At 55.7% G+C, this 14,548-nt stretch overlaps 1 protein-coding gene across 1 annotated transcript in view; it reads left to right on the top strand.

Moving 5' to 3' along the window:
- CGNL1 (cingulin-like 1) overlaps positions 1-13,225 on the top strand; it is a 107,876-nt gene extending 94,651 nt beyond the window's left edge. Inside the window, 5 exon segments of the mRNA XM_006765240.2 lie at positions 6,498-6,581; positions 7,234-7,358; positions 8,287-8,395; positions 8,765-8,928; positions 9,994-13,225. Of these exon segments, the coding sequence (XP_006765303.1) occupies positions 6,498-6,581; positions 7,234-7,358; positions 8,287-8,395; positions 8,765-8,928; positions 9,994-10,123 (612 nt within the window). The 3' untranslated portion in view covers positions 10,124-13,225.
- The last annotated feature ends 1,323 nt before the right edge of the window (positions 13,226-14,548 follow it).

The following is a 14,548-nucleotide window of genomic DNA, read 5'->3' as shown; positions in this document are numbered from 1 at the left end:
GGTTGGGTCACAACATGAGGACCTGTATTTAAAGGGCCAGAAGATTGAGAACCACTGACCTAGGGTCACACAACGTGTAAGACGCGGAGCCAAGGTTTGACTCCAAAGCCGACTGCCTCCCACCTGTTCCCATCACCCCAGCACCAGACTGTAAGAGTAACCTCCCCCAGTACATTTGGGGTCTCTGTTCCCAAGTTAAAAAATCATGCCATGAGGTCTCTTAATATGGCTGAAGATTTATGTTCACCTGTTCCTCTCCTCTCTCCTCATGAGTCCAGGACCAGATGGCAAAAAGAGGCCCTGCTTGGTGTGTTTTAAATGAGTTCGCTGTCCTAGCTCCTGGGCACTGCTCTGTCATCGCTGTGGCTGAGTGCACACAGGTAGCAGGGAGCTGGGCCTGAATGGAGAGACGTTTGCTTGGCCACGAAGCAAAGATGACCCAGCTCAGTGGGAAGATGACTCCTTCCACCCAGGCAGCTGGCAGGCAGGATGAAATAGACCAACTTGGGAGCTTCCAGGGGCTTCTCAGTTGCCTTGGCAAAGTGTCGGGCTTCTGCAGTCACCTCAAGGAACTGCTCCCCAGTGCCGGCCCCCACCTGCTCCTCGGTCTGCACCAGGGGTGCAGCCACCAGGGTAGGGGACTGGGAAATATAGGGCTCCATCCAGGCAGTCAGTGAGTGAGAGATCAAAACGGGATTTCTTTCTTTTCGTTAAAATAATCCTATTCCCAGAACTGCCTCCTCTGATATCAGCTGTTCAAAACCCTAATGTTTACAGTTGGTTTTAGGTTAATGATCATTTTCCTTTCTGGTGACTGAGTATCATTTTAATGCCAGCGAGGAGTGCGGGCTCACCAGCCTTTCCCGCCCAATGGTACACACAGGTGATGGGGTTAAATATTGTTATTAGCAACCCTAAGTACCTCTGGTTTTTCATTAACCCAGAAGGCAGCTGCTTCTAATCCCAAGAGCTGGCCCAGGTCACGGGTGCCTCTGCCCTAAAACCCCTTGGCATGCGATGCTGTTATTCTGATCCCAGTGCTCGGTGCAGCCTTCGCGCGGCCCAGCTGTGATGAGCGGCTGCCTCCAGCTCCCGTTCCGGTTTTAATTTGACGGGAAAGTTTTCACTTGGTCTGTTTAATAATATAGCTGATGGTGAACAGCACGCGAAGCGCTGAGCTTACGTAAACCTGTTTTCCCAGCCTCAGAGTCACTCCCCTGTGCCAAAGGAGGAAACCGGCGCGGCCGGAGGCTGCTGTTGTCTTGCGTGTGGGCCCGGGAGATTTGGAACATCCCAGTTCCTCGGGCCGCTCCTGGGGGCCCCGGGCTCTGGCGTCCGGTCCAGCACATCCTCGGGAACACTACCCGTCACATCACATGACGTGCCTTGTACGAGGCTCCGCATGGCAGGTTTATTTTAGGATTCAGTGCCGGGCTGTCCTTTGTGAAGAGTTGCAGGAAGCCTATCACGTTTGCCAAAAAGCTGCGTTTCCAAAAGCCTCAAGAGAAATGGGCCGCCTGGTTCTAGGAACTGTTAGGTTTTATGGCTGCACATGTGTTCCTTCCTCTTCTACTCTCTGATCTACCTGATACTTCCATTTTAATAGCCGTCTTTGAGGGGCTGAGCGGAGAGAAGTATTCATTGTTTGTTTTGTGTTTTTCTTTGGAGAGGCACTCTCTGCCTGGGGCTCTCCGCAAGGGGGGCGGAGGGGGGGTGTCTGGAACCCGTGGAGGCCCCCCGATGCTGCTTCCCAGGCTCCTCTCCCCCAGAGGTCCTCTTCCTGGTGGGTCCAGAGCTTTCAGGTCAGGCCACTGGGGGAGCACGACCTGGCCAGTGGTTTGACCTCGCAGGGTTTTCCCTGAACCCCGCCCGGGCCCAGTGCTGTGTGTCTGCTTGGCGGTCCTCGAGTCCCTCCTCATAGACATGGCATTCTCTTGGGCTCCGAAGTCCTCACCAGAGCTCCCCCTCTTTGTAGGGGCTGCTTTTCCCGAGAGCCCAGGGCCTGCAGGTTTGCTGAGAGGGAGAAAAGGAACGTAGGACTTTCAACCAGAAAGCCTGGACTAGAATCCCAGATTAGAACTCCACCGATCCCGAGCCGTCCACCTGGAAGTGGGGGTGACCGCATCCGCCTCAGAGAGTGCGGGAGGATTAATGGGCTCCCAGCAGGCACTCCCAGTCACTCAGCGCCTGTCTCAGGGCCTCTTCCCTTTCCCTTCCCTTCCCTCCTGTCCTTCCCTCCTCGGCCCTGGCCCTCAGGCTGGAGCACAGCTGCGGCAGTCACCCGACCCCCGAAAGCAGATGCTGTACAGCTGCAACGAGACCCTTGCCTCTGCGCTGCCGGCCTTTTATGGTCTCTTGGCGTTTTGTGGCTTCACATCCCACAGCAATGAAATTTCTAAATTTCCTTCTCTCTCTCCAGGCCTCCAGTTCTTCCTTATCCTTCACTTTTGGGAAAATAACCTCCCTCTCCCTTCTTCCCTCCTCTTCCCCTCCCTCCTTCCCTCTCTCCCTCCCTCTGAGCCAGAGGAGCCTGCCGCCCCCCCCCCCTCAAGCCCTGAGTGCAGGGCATCTCCTCTGCCACCCGCTCTGTGCCCTCTGGTTGAGGCTGTCATCTTGTCCACCCACGGGGGTTCCAGAGGGGAGGGGTCTCCCCATCTCTGCAGCCCGGTTCCCTCTGTGCCAAGCCTCCCAGAGAGAACTTCTTGCCCAACCAGGTGCTTTCCCGCTCCTTCTGCCTGACCTACCTCAGTCCTCGCCCCTCTCCGCTTTGGGGACGGGTCCGTGCCCTGGTTTTCTCTGTCTCCCCTAATGGGGTGGAGTGGGGAGGGCTCCCCAGGCACGGCTCCGGATCCCCCTCCTTATTCATGCGTTCTCCTTGGTGAGCTCATCTGTCCTGTGGCTTCATGTGGCGCCACCCAGTCTCCACACCTGCACCTGCAGCCGCTCCCGGACCCTCGGGGTGATGGGGACAGTAACTTACCTACTTCCTGGGAGCTGAGTTAAATGAGTAACACTGTCACACTGCTCTAGACTTACTTTAGACTGGTGCAGTAGAGGTGTTTGCTGCTGCCACCTGTGTGTGGGCCCCGTGTGACTGCCCCTGTCTGCCTCCCCCTGATCTCTTAACCTGTGCTCTGATGCTGCCATGACAACTCGGTCCTTCCAACTCTCCCAGCAGCCCCTCCTCTCCCTGACCTCCTGCTCCTTCTCATCGGGGGTCCCCGTTTAGAAAGCCGCAGTTCCTCTCCTGCCCCCTTCCCCACCCTGCCTGACGCGGACACTCAGTTAGGTCCCAGGTAGGGTCCCTTTCTCTGGAGAATTTGCCTGGCCTCTATGTCTGGCTTGTGGCCACTGCTGAGTACCAGCACCCTGCCCTTCCCATTGCAGTGACACTGACCAGGACGAGCCCGTTTGTCCCCCATGAGGCTGTAATCCGGGTGGGTGCTCTGTCGGTCTCTTTGTCACAGTGTCCCAGGGCTGACAGTATAGTCTGAGCAAACAGACGAACCCACCCATCCTTCCAGGCCACCCGGTGCCAGCCCAGTGTGTGCTCACAAACACGCTCACCTCTCACCTGGACAGAGCAGGTCTGTTCTGGGGCCCACTCCCGAATGTGTGGAGAGCCTGCGGATGGAGGCGGGGGCCTCTGGCTTCCTCGGAAGGGGAGCTGCTCAGCACCCCAAAAGGGGGAGGATGCTAACATGTGCTTTCACTGTTGTAGGCCAGCTCCAAGGGCCTCATAGGCATCCCGTTACGTTTGTTGTTTTAGGAACTAGAAGTCTGCCTCCCAGAGGTGAGATGACCAAGGTCACAACAGGGGAAGGGAAGCTAGGCCGCTGGTCTGGTCTGTTAATTACTTCCCATCACAATGCAAGTTTACCCGTGTCCTCAGTGAGGCCCGGCCTGTGCCCAGGGCTGTGAACAGAACACTCTCTCCCGGGGGGCACGTCATGGTCCCGTGGCCCAGCCACGCGGACACCCGCCCTGCGTGGTGTCGCCGGCTGACTCAGCCACGCTCGGAGTGGGGCTGTGAGCCCGCATTCGTTACCGTGACTTTGTGCTCATACAGCAGTTACAGGCATCCTCCGGCACCCCTTCCCACCTTGTGACTCCGAGGGCTCTGGGCCAGGAGGAGTGGGAACGGGCCGCAGGTGAGTTTTACCTGCTCTGCCCGCTGACCCCTGGCATGGCTGGCATTGTGCCCTGGCCGTGCACAGCTCGGAGGGGACTGCCTGCCTCCCCAAGTCTTGGGTTGTATGTGGCAGCTGTAGTTGAACCATAGGTCTGTTTGAAGCCCTTTCATTGAGTTGGTTGCAGCGGTTCTCAACCTGTGGGTCGCGACCCTTTCACAGGGGTCGCCTAAGACCATCGGAAAACACATATATAATTACATATTGTTTTTGTGATTAATCACTAAGCTTTAATTATGTTCAATTTGTAACAAATTGGGGGTCAGCACAACATGAGGAACTGTATTAAAGGGTTGCAGCATTAGGAAGGTTGAGAACCACTGGGAGAAAGCTGGTGGCCTGGTGGGCAGTGAGCAGCGGGTCCGGCCCAGGTCCTAGTCCTGTTTCCTCCAGCATGTGTATAACTGCCCTGGGCCTCCCTGTCCTCTGCTGGAATGTTCTGGGCTCCCATGACCTAAAAGTCTGCCGGGAAGAAATGCAAAAATGTGGCCGTTAAATTATTTTTACTTTTTGGACCATAAGGTACCCTGTCACTCATGGGTAGAGTCCCAGCTTCCCCCCTGTGCTATCAGAGGCCTTGATGTCCAGGCCCTGCCCATTGCCCGTCTCATTCCTTACTGCTCCCTGTCGCCCTCTCTGGGCCAGCCACACCACGCTGGGCGGGACAGGGTAGATGGGAGCAGGTGCAAGCTAGGCCCAGTGTGGTGGTGTCTCCTCAAACTATTTCTGGGACCCCCAGGTCTTGTCTCCAGGTGGGGACAGGGTGAGCTCATCTTTTACTCACCAGGGAGCCTGTCCCGGTGGTGAAAATCCAACTGGAGGCCAGGCTGTTATAAATGCTCCCCAGGCCGCAGGGACTCCTGCATGTACACCTCCTACCCAGGCTGGACCCCAACCTTAAGAAGGAAGGCACAGTCTTATTTCCTGGCTCCTCTGGACAGCCCTGGGAGCAGGTCTGAGGCCCTGCCTCTGGTGGACAGCCCTGGGAGCAGGTCCGGGGCCCCGCCTCTGGTGGACAGCACTGGGAGCAGGTCTGGGGCCCCGCCTCTGGTGGACAGCACTGGGAGCAGGTCTGGGGCCCCGCCTCTGGTGGACAGCCCTGGGAGCAGGTCCGGGGCCCCGCCTCTGGTGGACAGCCCTGGGAGCAGGTCTGGAGCCGCTGCCTATGACACTCTGTGCATTGTGGCTAAAGCCCCCTGGGGATGAGGAACAGAGGTGCGGAATGTCTGGGCAGGCAACTGGATTTCTTTCTTGACGCTGCCTGGCGAGGCTCCTTTCCTGTTAATATAGCAGAAATCCTAAGTAACATGTGGCCTTTGCCAGCTCACCTGGAGCTGCCCTATGTTCTTGCCGACTTCTGTTTCTGGCATAAGAAGGCAGAAATCTCGCAGCATTTGCGTGTGCTAACTGTGGAAGCCTTTCTGTGGTTGGAACTTGTAAGACAGCAGTCGGGGCTCCAGGAACACCAGCTTCGCCCACTACCAGTTGTGTAGTTTTCGGACAGGTTGGGTGACTGACTTGTCCCAGTTTGCCTGGGACTGTCCCAGCTTTAGCCTTGAAAGTCCTGTGTCCTGAGCACCTCTTGGTCCTGGGCAAGCCGGATGGTTGGTCACGGTACAACTTGGATCGTGGATGTAATAGGATTGTGCCTGTGGAGTGCTTGGCAGGTGCCTCCGTTTTTAGAGCTGCTGTCATAAAGGGCCCAGAACCACAAAAGTTTCTTGTCTCGGTTCTGGAGGCCGAGGTCTGAAATCACAGGGTCCGTAGGGCCGTGCTCCCTCTGGACCCCTGCTGGCTGCTTCCTGGCTTCCGGGAGTTTGCTGGCAGTCTCTGCTGTTCCCGGGCGTGTTGATGCCTCATTGTAATCCTCCGTCTTCACATGGCGCTCTTCCTGCACCTCTGTCCCAGCCTCCAAATTTCCCCTTTCATAGGACCCGTCATATTGGCTTAGGGCCCACTTCATTTTTACCTGGTTCCCTTTGTAAAGACCCTGTTTGAAAGGAGGTCACAACTGAGGCACCGAGGGTGGGGGTCAGGACTTCAGTGTATCTTTTGGGGGACAGTTTGACTCACAGCAGCAGGGTTAGCTATGGACTATCATTGCTGTTTGTATCATTATCTTCACAATCATCGAGACACAAGAACATGGAAGAAAGAGCTCCTGCACCCAGGAAGGGAAAAGGCAGGAGGCCCCATCATGTCACAGAGAGGAGCTGGCTGGCGACCGGAATGCCATGTCTGAGCCATTGCAGTGCAAAGGCTCTGGGCACAACCCCTCTAACCCCCGGCTTTTGCTGTTTGGTGCAGATGGAGCAGATGAGGAACGAGCTGCTTCAGGAGAGAGCTGTGAGGCAAGACTTGGAGTGCGACAAGATTTCCCTGGAGAGACAGGTGAGGGCAGCTGGCGCCAGGAGCCCTCCCCACCCCTCCTTTCCCCAGCATGCAGAGATGACGGGGCCCACCTTGCCCAAGCGAGGTATTTCTAAAACCATCTCCAGCGAGAATTTTCTCAAAATATTAAATATGCTTGGACGCTTACAGCTGGGGGAGGTGGCATTGCAAGTGTTTTCTAGATGCTAACACGGGCTAAATTCTAATGGAAAGGGGAAAATAAAGAACTAGTGTTATCAAACACACAAGTTGCTAACCAAGCTTACTTACTCATTATTTCTTTCACATGCTGTCCAGGTAAATTCCTCACGGAAAAGGATGTGTGATATTGGGGAAGGGGCCTATTTCTCCTGCCAATAGGTTTATGGGAGGCCAAGGTCATTTGTCTGATAAGAGTGCTAGGCCATGGCAAAGATTTCACTCAGGCTTATATGCGAATGTGACAGAATCTCTCCTTTTGGCCTGCCAGGGCTGGGGTGCAGAGCCATTCCCTGGAAACATCCCTGGCCCCCCAGGTCCCCCGGGTCACCCGTCCTGGTGGGGGAAGCGGGCTCATCGCGGTCACTGACCGAATGCTGGCGCCACTTGTGATCTGCTCTGCAGAGTGTGAGGTGGACACACAGCCCCTCACTGTCTCCCTGTCTGATTCCAGAACAAGGATTTAAAGAGCCGGATTATGCACCTGGAAGGTTCCTACCGGTCCAGCAAAGAGGGGCTGGTGGTGCAGTTGGAGGCCAGGATCGCAGAGCTGGAGGACCGTCTGGAGAGCGAGGAGCGGTAAGCCTGCCCAGCTGGGGTGCGAGGCCTGGCGGGCAGTGGGCATCACATTGCAGAGTGCCTTACATTGGCGTCTTCCCCGAGGCCTTCCTGTGAGGAAGGCAGAGCAAGTACAGCCTCGCTGTTATTATTTCCACTTGACAGATGAGAAATTGAGACCCATCCAAGGAAGTACTTGAGAAAAGGTAGCCTGGCTGAATATTGGTCTAAAACTCAGGACTCCTGCTCTTCGTCCATAGCATTTCACTGTCCCTTGCTGCTTATTCCCCTCCCCTCCGTGGGGGCAGGCTGCTTAGAGGCCAGGGGGCTGGCTCTGCCCTGAGGGCCAGTGTATTCACTCCGCTCAGCAGAGGCGGAGGCCATCTGTCAGAGATGGCAGGTCGCCCCACAGTGGGTGGGAGGAACATGGGGTCAGGCGACCACACACCTTTCCAACAGCAGGATTCTTTGCAGCTAGTTCTCCCTTTGCAGCCCGAAGACCAGCACAGGCTGAACTTGACCAGCCTCGGTTCTTGCTTGTGGTCCCCTCTCCTTCTGGGAGGGGTGTGGGTGTGCATACGTGTGGGTATGACACTTCAGGTTCTCTATGAGCAGTAGGACTTCCGGAGGCTGGGCTGGAGCAGCCTATAGTCAGTCGTCGCCTGGCAGTGACTCTGTCTTACAGAGTGAAGCTCAGGACAGGAAGAACCCAGGGAGGTCTAGTCCCAGCGCAGCCCCTCGCTGGCTCTGCAGCCGGGGGCCGGTCACTCCCCTTCTTAGAGGCCCGATGACCAGCCCTTTCCTCCTGGAGTCCAGTGTCTCTCTGACCCTCGGCCCTGAGTGGACCAGGCAGCTCTGGCTGGGGCTCGCCCTCCTGTACAGCCTGGGCCGGGCCGCCTGTAGGGCTGGGCTGAGGGAGCCCTCGGTTTTGCTTCCTCCATCCTTCCAGGGACCGGAACAGCCTCCAGCTCAGCAACCGCCGGCTGGAGCGGAAGGTGAAGGAGCTGGTGATGCAGGTGGACGATGAGCACCTGTCGCTGACTGATCAGAAGGACCAGGTGAGGGACCCTCTGCAAGTTCATGTCCCAGGCTGGGAAGCCAGAGGGCAGCGAGGCCTCTGTGGGTGGGCGGGGGAACTATGGTGGACTGATCCCTGTCTTTCCACTCCACCCCGTTCCCCCTTGAATGGGGCCTCTCTGGGCTGTTTTAGTGGAGGTCTCAGCCAACTTCAAACCCTGAGCTTGACTTGTAGAAAGCAGATTGGTCTGTCACAGAGCTTATCTCCTCTCCTCAGCCCCCCTCCGCCCCTCCCCCAGAAATCATGGTTGCCTAGAGAGGTGGCTGGACCGCTGGCCTGTCCAGCTGGGCTCTTCGCCATCCAGCCGGGCTGGTGAGCAGCAGCACTAACCTGCCCTCTCCCTACACAGCTGAGCTTGCGCTTGAAAGCCATGAAGCGCCAGGTAGAGGAGGCCGAGGAGGAAATCGACAGGCTCGAAAGCTCTAAGAAGAAGCTGCAGAGGGAGCTGGAGGAGCAGATGGATGTCAATGAGCAGCTGCAGGGGCAGGTCAACAATCTGAAGAAGAACATAAGGTGGGCAAGCGCGGTGACCCCACAGGGACATTGGAAGAGAGCTCAGTGCTTTTAGGGCACCCTCACTCCTATTGCTTCAAGCCAGTTTCTTGTCGCCTTTTGGGGGTCATCATATCCTACAGAGATGTCTGCCCACTTCAGTCTCCCCACGTGCTCAGTGGGGTCTCACAGGTGTCATCCCCAGACCAATGCCCCAGTGCCAGCCAGGCAGATACTGTCCCTGTTGTCCATACAGAGAAACAGGCTCAGAGCAGGTAACACTGGCGTAACACTAGCTCCCACCGCCATGGAGCGGGCAGCTCCTCGATCAGCCCTTAGCTCTCCTATTTATACGTAACTTTGGGAGAAAAAAAGGCAGAGTTTTGGTGTGCAACCTCATGAGGACTAGGATATCATGGTTGCAGGAGAGAATTGCTTCTGCAGCCCCACTTCCCTGGTCAAGGGCACTGGGTGGGGGGTCACTTTCCCTGCAGGGTCACGGCCTTGGGCATTGGGTTGGGGGTGGGTTAGGTTCACACCCCTCCATGGAGTGGAGCCTTTCTCGGAGGCTGACTGTGCTGGCGGCACAGTTAGTTCTTTGATCGTGGGCAGAAGATTCCAGCCCCTGGAGAATCCTATCAACAGGGCTTGTCCATCGAGAACTCGGCCCAGGGCCGGCATTACGGTACAGCATTTAAGGGGGCACCAAAAATCTCAGTAATCAAGAGAGATAATATTAAATGCAATATTTTAAAAAATGCAAAAAAAACCCTCCGATGGACAAGATATCAAAAATTTAAATTAAGGTGGGATCAGTAATGGCACCTGATGAGCCATATTGGAGCTTGAGACGAAAGGGAAACTCAGTACCACTGACCTGGTCCCAGCCCCGCCCTGCCCTGCCCAGCCCACCAGCCAGCGGCTTCCATGCTGAGAGCTGGGCGTTGGCTCCCTGATGGTCACGGTAAATTCCCATGCTCCCTGCCACTCAGTGGGGTGAGAGGCGGGAACCCAGCCCCTGCCTCCATCTCCAGATCAGGGTGGACCCCAGCCCAGGCCCGGGACTCATGACCGCTGTCCCCGCAGACTGAAGAAGCTGCCCAGCAAAGTGCTGGATGACATGGACGACGACGACGACCTCAGCACCGACGGGGGGAGCCTCTACGAGGCGCCGCTGAGCTACGCCTTCCCCAAGGATGCCACCAGCCAGCTCTGAGCCCTCTCCCGGGGCTGTGGAGGGGGCTCAGTGGCCGTCCTTCCTCCCAGGGACCCTCAGCCGCAGCAGCAGGAGGCAGGGGAGGCAGCACCCGTCCTCCGGCGCCGAGACCTTCACTGCCTCTTCCCATAACCTGCGATTCCTCCGTGCTCCGCTCTGCTCACGTAGGAGTGTGAGCGAACATGGCTCTCCGGTCTTAGGGAGCTATTGCAGGGTAAAGGCTGAGCTGTCCGAGGCCCGGCAGCCACCGCCCGCTGGGTGCTTTGGGAATATATTTGTCAGCCCAAGTCCTCTCTGCACTGCTGTCTGCATTGCTGCTCCTGCCCCCTGCCCTCCCCCTGCCAGGAGAAAGGGTCCAAATACTAGTCACAGTTTAACAGCCGCTGTGCACGTGGGAAATGATGCACAGCCTGTACATATTTTAAAGCAACTTCTCATGGCCGCAGCTGTTCTGTTTCGGACTGTGACAGAGGCTTCCTGGGGGGCTTGCCTGTCAGGTTCACACGTCTGTATTGAGTATTACTTTTTAAATGTGAAGTTACTAGGTTTTAAGTGTTGAGGAGCAGAGGCAAGAGAGAGAAGGCAGAACAAAGACCACGTGGACATTAGAGCTGGAGAAAAAGGATCGGCCTGATGTTAAGGGACAGTGGACCCCGAGAAGAGAAACTCAGGTGGTCTCGCTACACAGCTTGCTGACGGAGGAGAGAATCAGAGGATCACTTGTATCCCTGGCCTTGGTGGTTCATTTTATCTGGAATCTTGTGATTTCTGAACCGTGCTGAGACCAGTTCCCAGGCACCACTTGCAGCTTCTTGGGGAGACTTGCAAGTAGGGCTTCTGATGTGGTTTCCAGAACTTGGGGCCATCCTGTCATTTCTTATGGGTCCTCTCCTCCCTCTCCGACAGCAGGCCTCTGAGTTGGGCTCTCCTGTCCTTGGGCAGGGTGGTTGCTGGATGGGGAAGAGGAGGATATGGGGTTAAGGCTCATGGACTTAGGGGTGAGGAAGAGGCAGGAGGTATCCAGTGAGGTCACAAGGAAAGGGAGAAGGGAGGAGAGATAAGCAGGTGTGTGCGGGTTTGGGTGCGGAGGAGGAAGTCCTTGAAAGCTGGGGAATGTGTAGACAGGAAGTGGATCGAGCAGGATCTCAGGTTTATGTAGGAAAGGGAGGAAAGAAGCTGAAATCAGATAGAGGTGTGTCTGTGCAAACGGGAAGGCTCTTTCCAACTTCCTGGGGGCAGAGGGACATCGGCCGGCACAGCCACGGAGTGACTGCGGGCTGCAGTTGGGTGCCGTCTGGGCAAGGACAGAATTACAGGGAGCGTGGCACTGGGAGGATGCAGGGTATCCCATCACTTCCTCCTGGCCTTCCTGGTGTCGCCTCCCACTGTGACAGTCCCCAGGCACACCCAGAGGCCAGGCCCATCACAGCCGGGCTCCCACCAGTCAGGGCCAGGGAGAGAACCCTGTGAGCCGTGACCATGGGTGGGGCAGAGATGGCAGTGTTAATCCGCTTCAGCAGAGGCCCATGCATCCTAGAGACAGGAGGCATGCGTTAGTGCTACACACACACACACACACACACACACACACACACACACACACACATACACACATGTGAGGCCCCTGGAGCAGGAGCGCCAAGCCTTCCTCACCTCTGGTTTGGGGTGTGGAGAAATTCCTCCCTTTAGCAACTGATTCATTTACAAATATTTATTGGGCGTCTACGATGTGTCAGGCATGGTCCTCGGCACTGGGAATAAAACAGTGAGTAAAATGGACCAAAATGCAACTCTTCCTGAGCACAGTCAGGGGAGGGGGGGTGATAGACAACAGTCATACAAACAGGCACAGAGGCCGAGCCCTCCGTACCCGGCCTGGACCCCGCTGTTCTTGTTGCTCCTGCAGTTGGTCGCCTGGCCCGCTGGAACTCCAGGGTTCCTTCCGCCCTCGGCACGTTCCTGATTCCCCCGCTGCTTCCACCGTGTTGAGGTATTTGCCAGGAGGCCTGCCTGGTAATGCCTCAGCCCACTCGTAACTGAGGCTGGGAGGTGAGAAAGCTCTGAGGCCCAGGAGCTGTGGGAGCCAGTGAGTGTCGGTCTTGGTTAGTGAGGAAGTCCCTGCCCCTCACTTTGGCCACTTCCTTCTGGTTCCCCGGGGCTGGCTGCGAGAATGGAGACCAGAGCTCACCATTCAGAAGACTTGCATCCTTATCTAAAAATGGGCTGTTTTAAGTGCTACCTGTGCCCTTCTCCATGGTGTTGGAGCCGGCAGTGAGCTGGGTGCATGCGGGGAGATTGAGGTGGGGAGGGTACTGGCCTGGACGTTGAAAGGGGTGTTTCCAAGTCCCAGTTTATCTTGCCCTGGTGATCCCGACGGGGCACATGCCCACAGAGCCCCAGATTCCCAGAATAAATGAGGACCAGGGCCCAGACCTTTCCAGCTCTGGCATGCTCTCATACTTTGATTTTATTATATACACAAGATTTTTGTTGCTTTAAGGACTAACCCTACTCGAGAATATTTTCTTTAGCTAGCTTAAAAACAAAACATTTTATTTAATAAACAAACCTGTGGCCAAATGCAATGCCAAGGAGACAATCAGCCTGTATCTTTGTAATTGCTTTCCTGCTTCTGAGAGCCGTTCGACAACGCAAGCAGGCTCGTTCCACTGGGCTTCTGCCTTCGTTTGGTGTCATTGCTTAGCTGTGGCATGGGGAAGAGACATTCTTATGCAGCTGCCCTCATGTAAGAACTCCTGGATCAAGCAAGATTGCCTTTCAATAAACGGTCTCACCCGACGGGAATCGCAACTCTCCCAGTATTTGGACTTCCTTGTTTTCTCCAGAGCGCGGCTCCCTGTCTGCCAAGAAACAGCCAAAGTGAATGGCTGGAAGCTGCCCCAGGAAGTGAAATCCGGTGGCATTCCGGCCGAGACCGGTTTCTGGAAAAGAAGGGTGGGTGTGGGTCAGGGTGACACAGAGAATGAGTGTCCCCGGATGCTTGTGATGTGCCGAGGAGTCCAAACTGCCCATTTTCAGCAAACCGGAAAGTGCGTTAACTGAGAATATAGAGGCGGCTCCTGTTGATTCCTTGTTCCTAAACTACACTTGTTCTCTTGTCATCAGTTTGCACAAGATCTCTCTTTGTTTTGGTTAATCCTCACCCGAGGATATCTTTTTTTCCATTGACTTTTAGAGAGAGAGGGAGAGAGAAAAATCAATTTGAGACAGATTGATTGGTTGCCTCCCACATGTGTGAACCTGCAAACCTTCGGTGTAGGCCAATGCTCTGCCCGCTGAAAAACACTGGCTAGAGCGGCACATAATCTCTCCTGATTTATAGCAGGCTGACAGTAGGTACCATGGTCTCCATTTTATAGGAAATGGAAGTTACTTCTCCATGGAAAGGACCTGCACTGCTCATTTTCTGTCCTCAGACCCATTTTCTGCCCTGTCCTCTCGCGGTGACTGCTGTGATTGGGGTCCACTGATGGGAGCAGGGGAGGTGGGGCATTTCTCGGCTGTCACTCCCTGCTCTGTGCAGCGTTTCAGGCTGTGGCTCAGTCTGCGGGTTCCCTGATGCCCACAGCTTCCACCAACGTGGGTGACCACCCCTGCTCCTCATGCCTCCAGTTCTCAGAGTGGTCCTGGCTCCCTGCTGCTGCTCCTCTGGTCCCTCAGCAACCCTGGTGGCTTCTTGAAACTCTGCCTGCCCTGCAGGGCAGCTCTTTAAAAATATACATATGTTCTTATTGATGTGAGAAACACTGATGTGAGAAACACTGCTCGGCTGCCTCCTGCAGGGCCCCTAGTGGAGATCAAGCCGGCAACCTGGGTATGTGCCCTGACCGGGAGTCGAGCCAGCGACCTTCTGGTGCAGGGGATGATGTTCAGCCCACTGAGCCACACCGGCCAGGGCTGCAGGGCAGCTCTTCATTCACCAGCCGGGCTGCTGCAGGCAGCTACTGTTTGATGCCCCCAGTCATGTAAGCACCCCGTCTACCCCACTATCCTATAGCCCTTGCCTCTCCTTATTCTGACCAGAGCATCTCAAATACAAGTGAGATTTTCTACTTTTCATATCCTCCCAGCCTTTGCATAATTGTTTAAAAGTCAGGGTTGTTTTTTAAAGTCAGGTGTTTTGAGGTATTTTATCCTTTGCAATAAAAGGTGCCCTTTCTGGCATTATCTACTTTGAGGCTGTATGTAGGTCTCTTTCTTTGGCCCCTCTGCCAGGGCCCGGTGGGAGGAAGAGTTCTGCGAGGCCACCTCTTCCCGGGAGCCACAGTCGAAGGGAAGACGTCCTTCCAGGCCTGCAGCGCTTTTGGCATTCGTTCTTTGACCGTGAGGACAGTTACAGTGATCCTGTGTTTGTTGGGGACAGTCATTAGCCAGAAAGTTTTGTGCTCTAAGTTTTCAAATGGT

This window comes from Myotis davidii, unplaced genomic scaffold, assembly GCF_000327345.1.
Source record: "Myotis davidii unplaced genomic scaffold, ASM32734v1 scaffold441, whole genome shotgun sequence".
NCBI lineage: Eukaryota > Metazoa > Chordata > Mammalia > Chiroptera > Vespertilionidae > Myotis > Myotis davidii.
The sequence above is the reverse complement of the archived record's forward strand: the minus strand, read 5'-3'. Positions and strand labels throughout refer to the sequence as shown.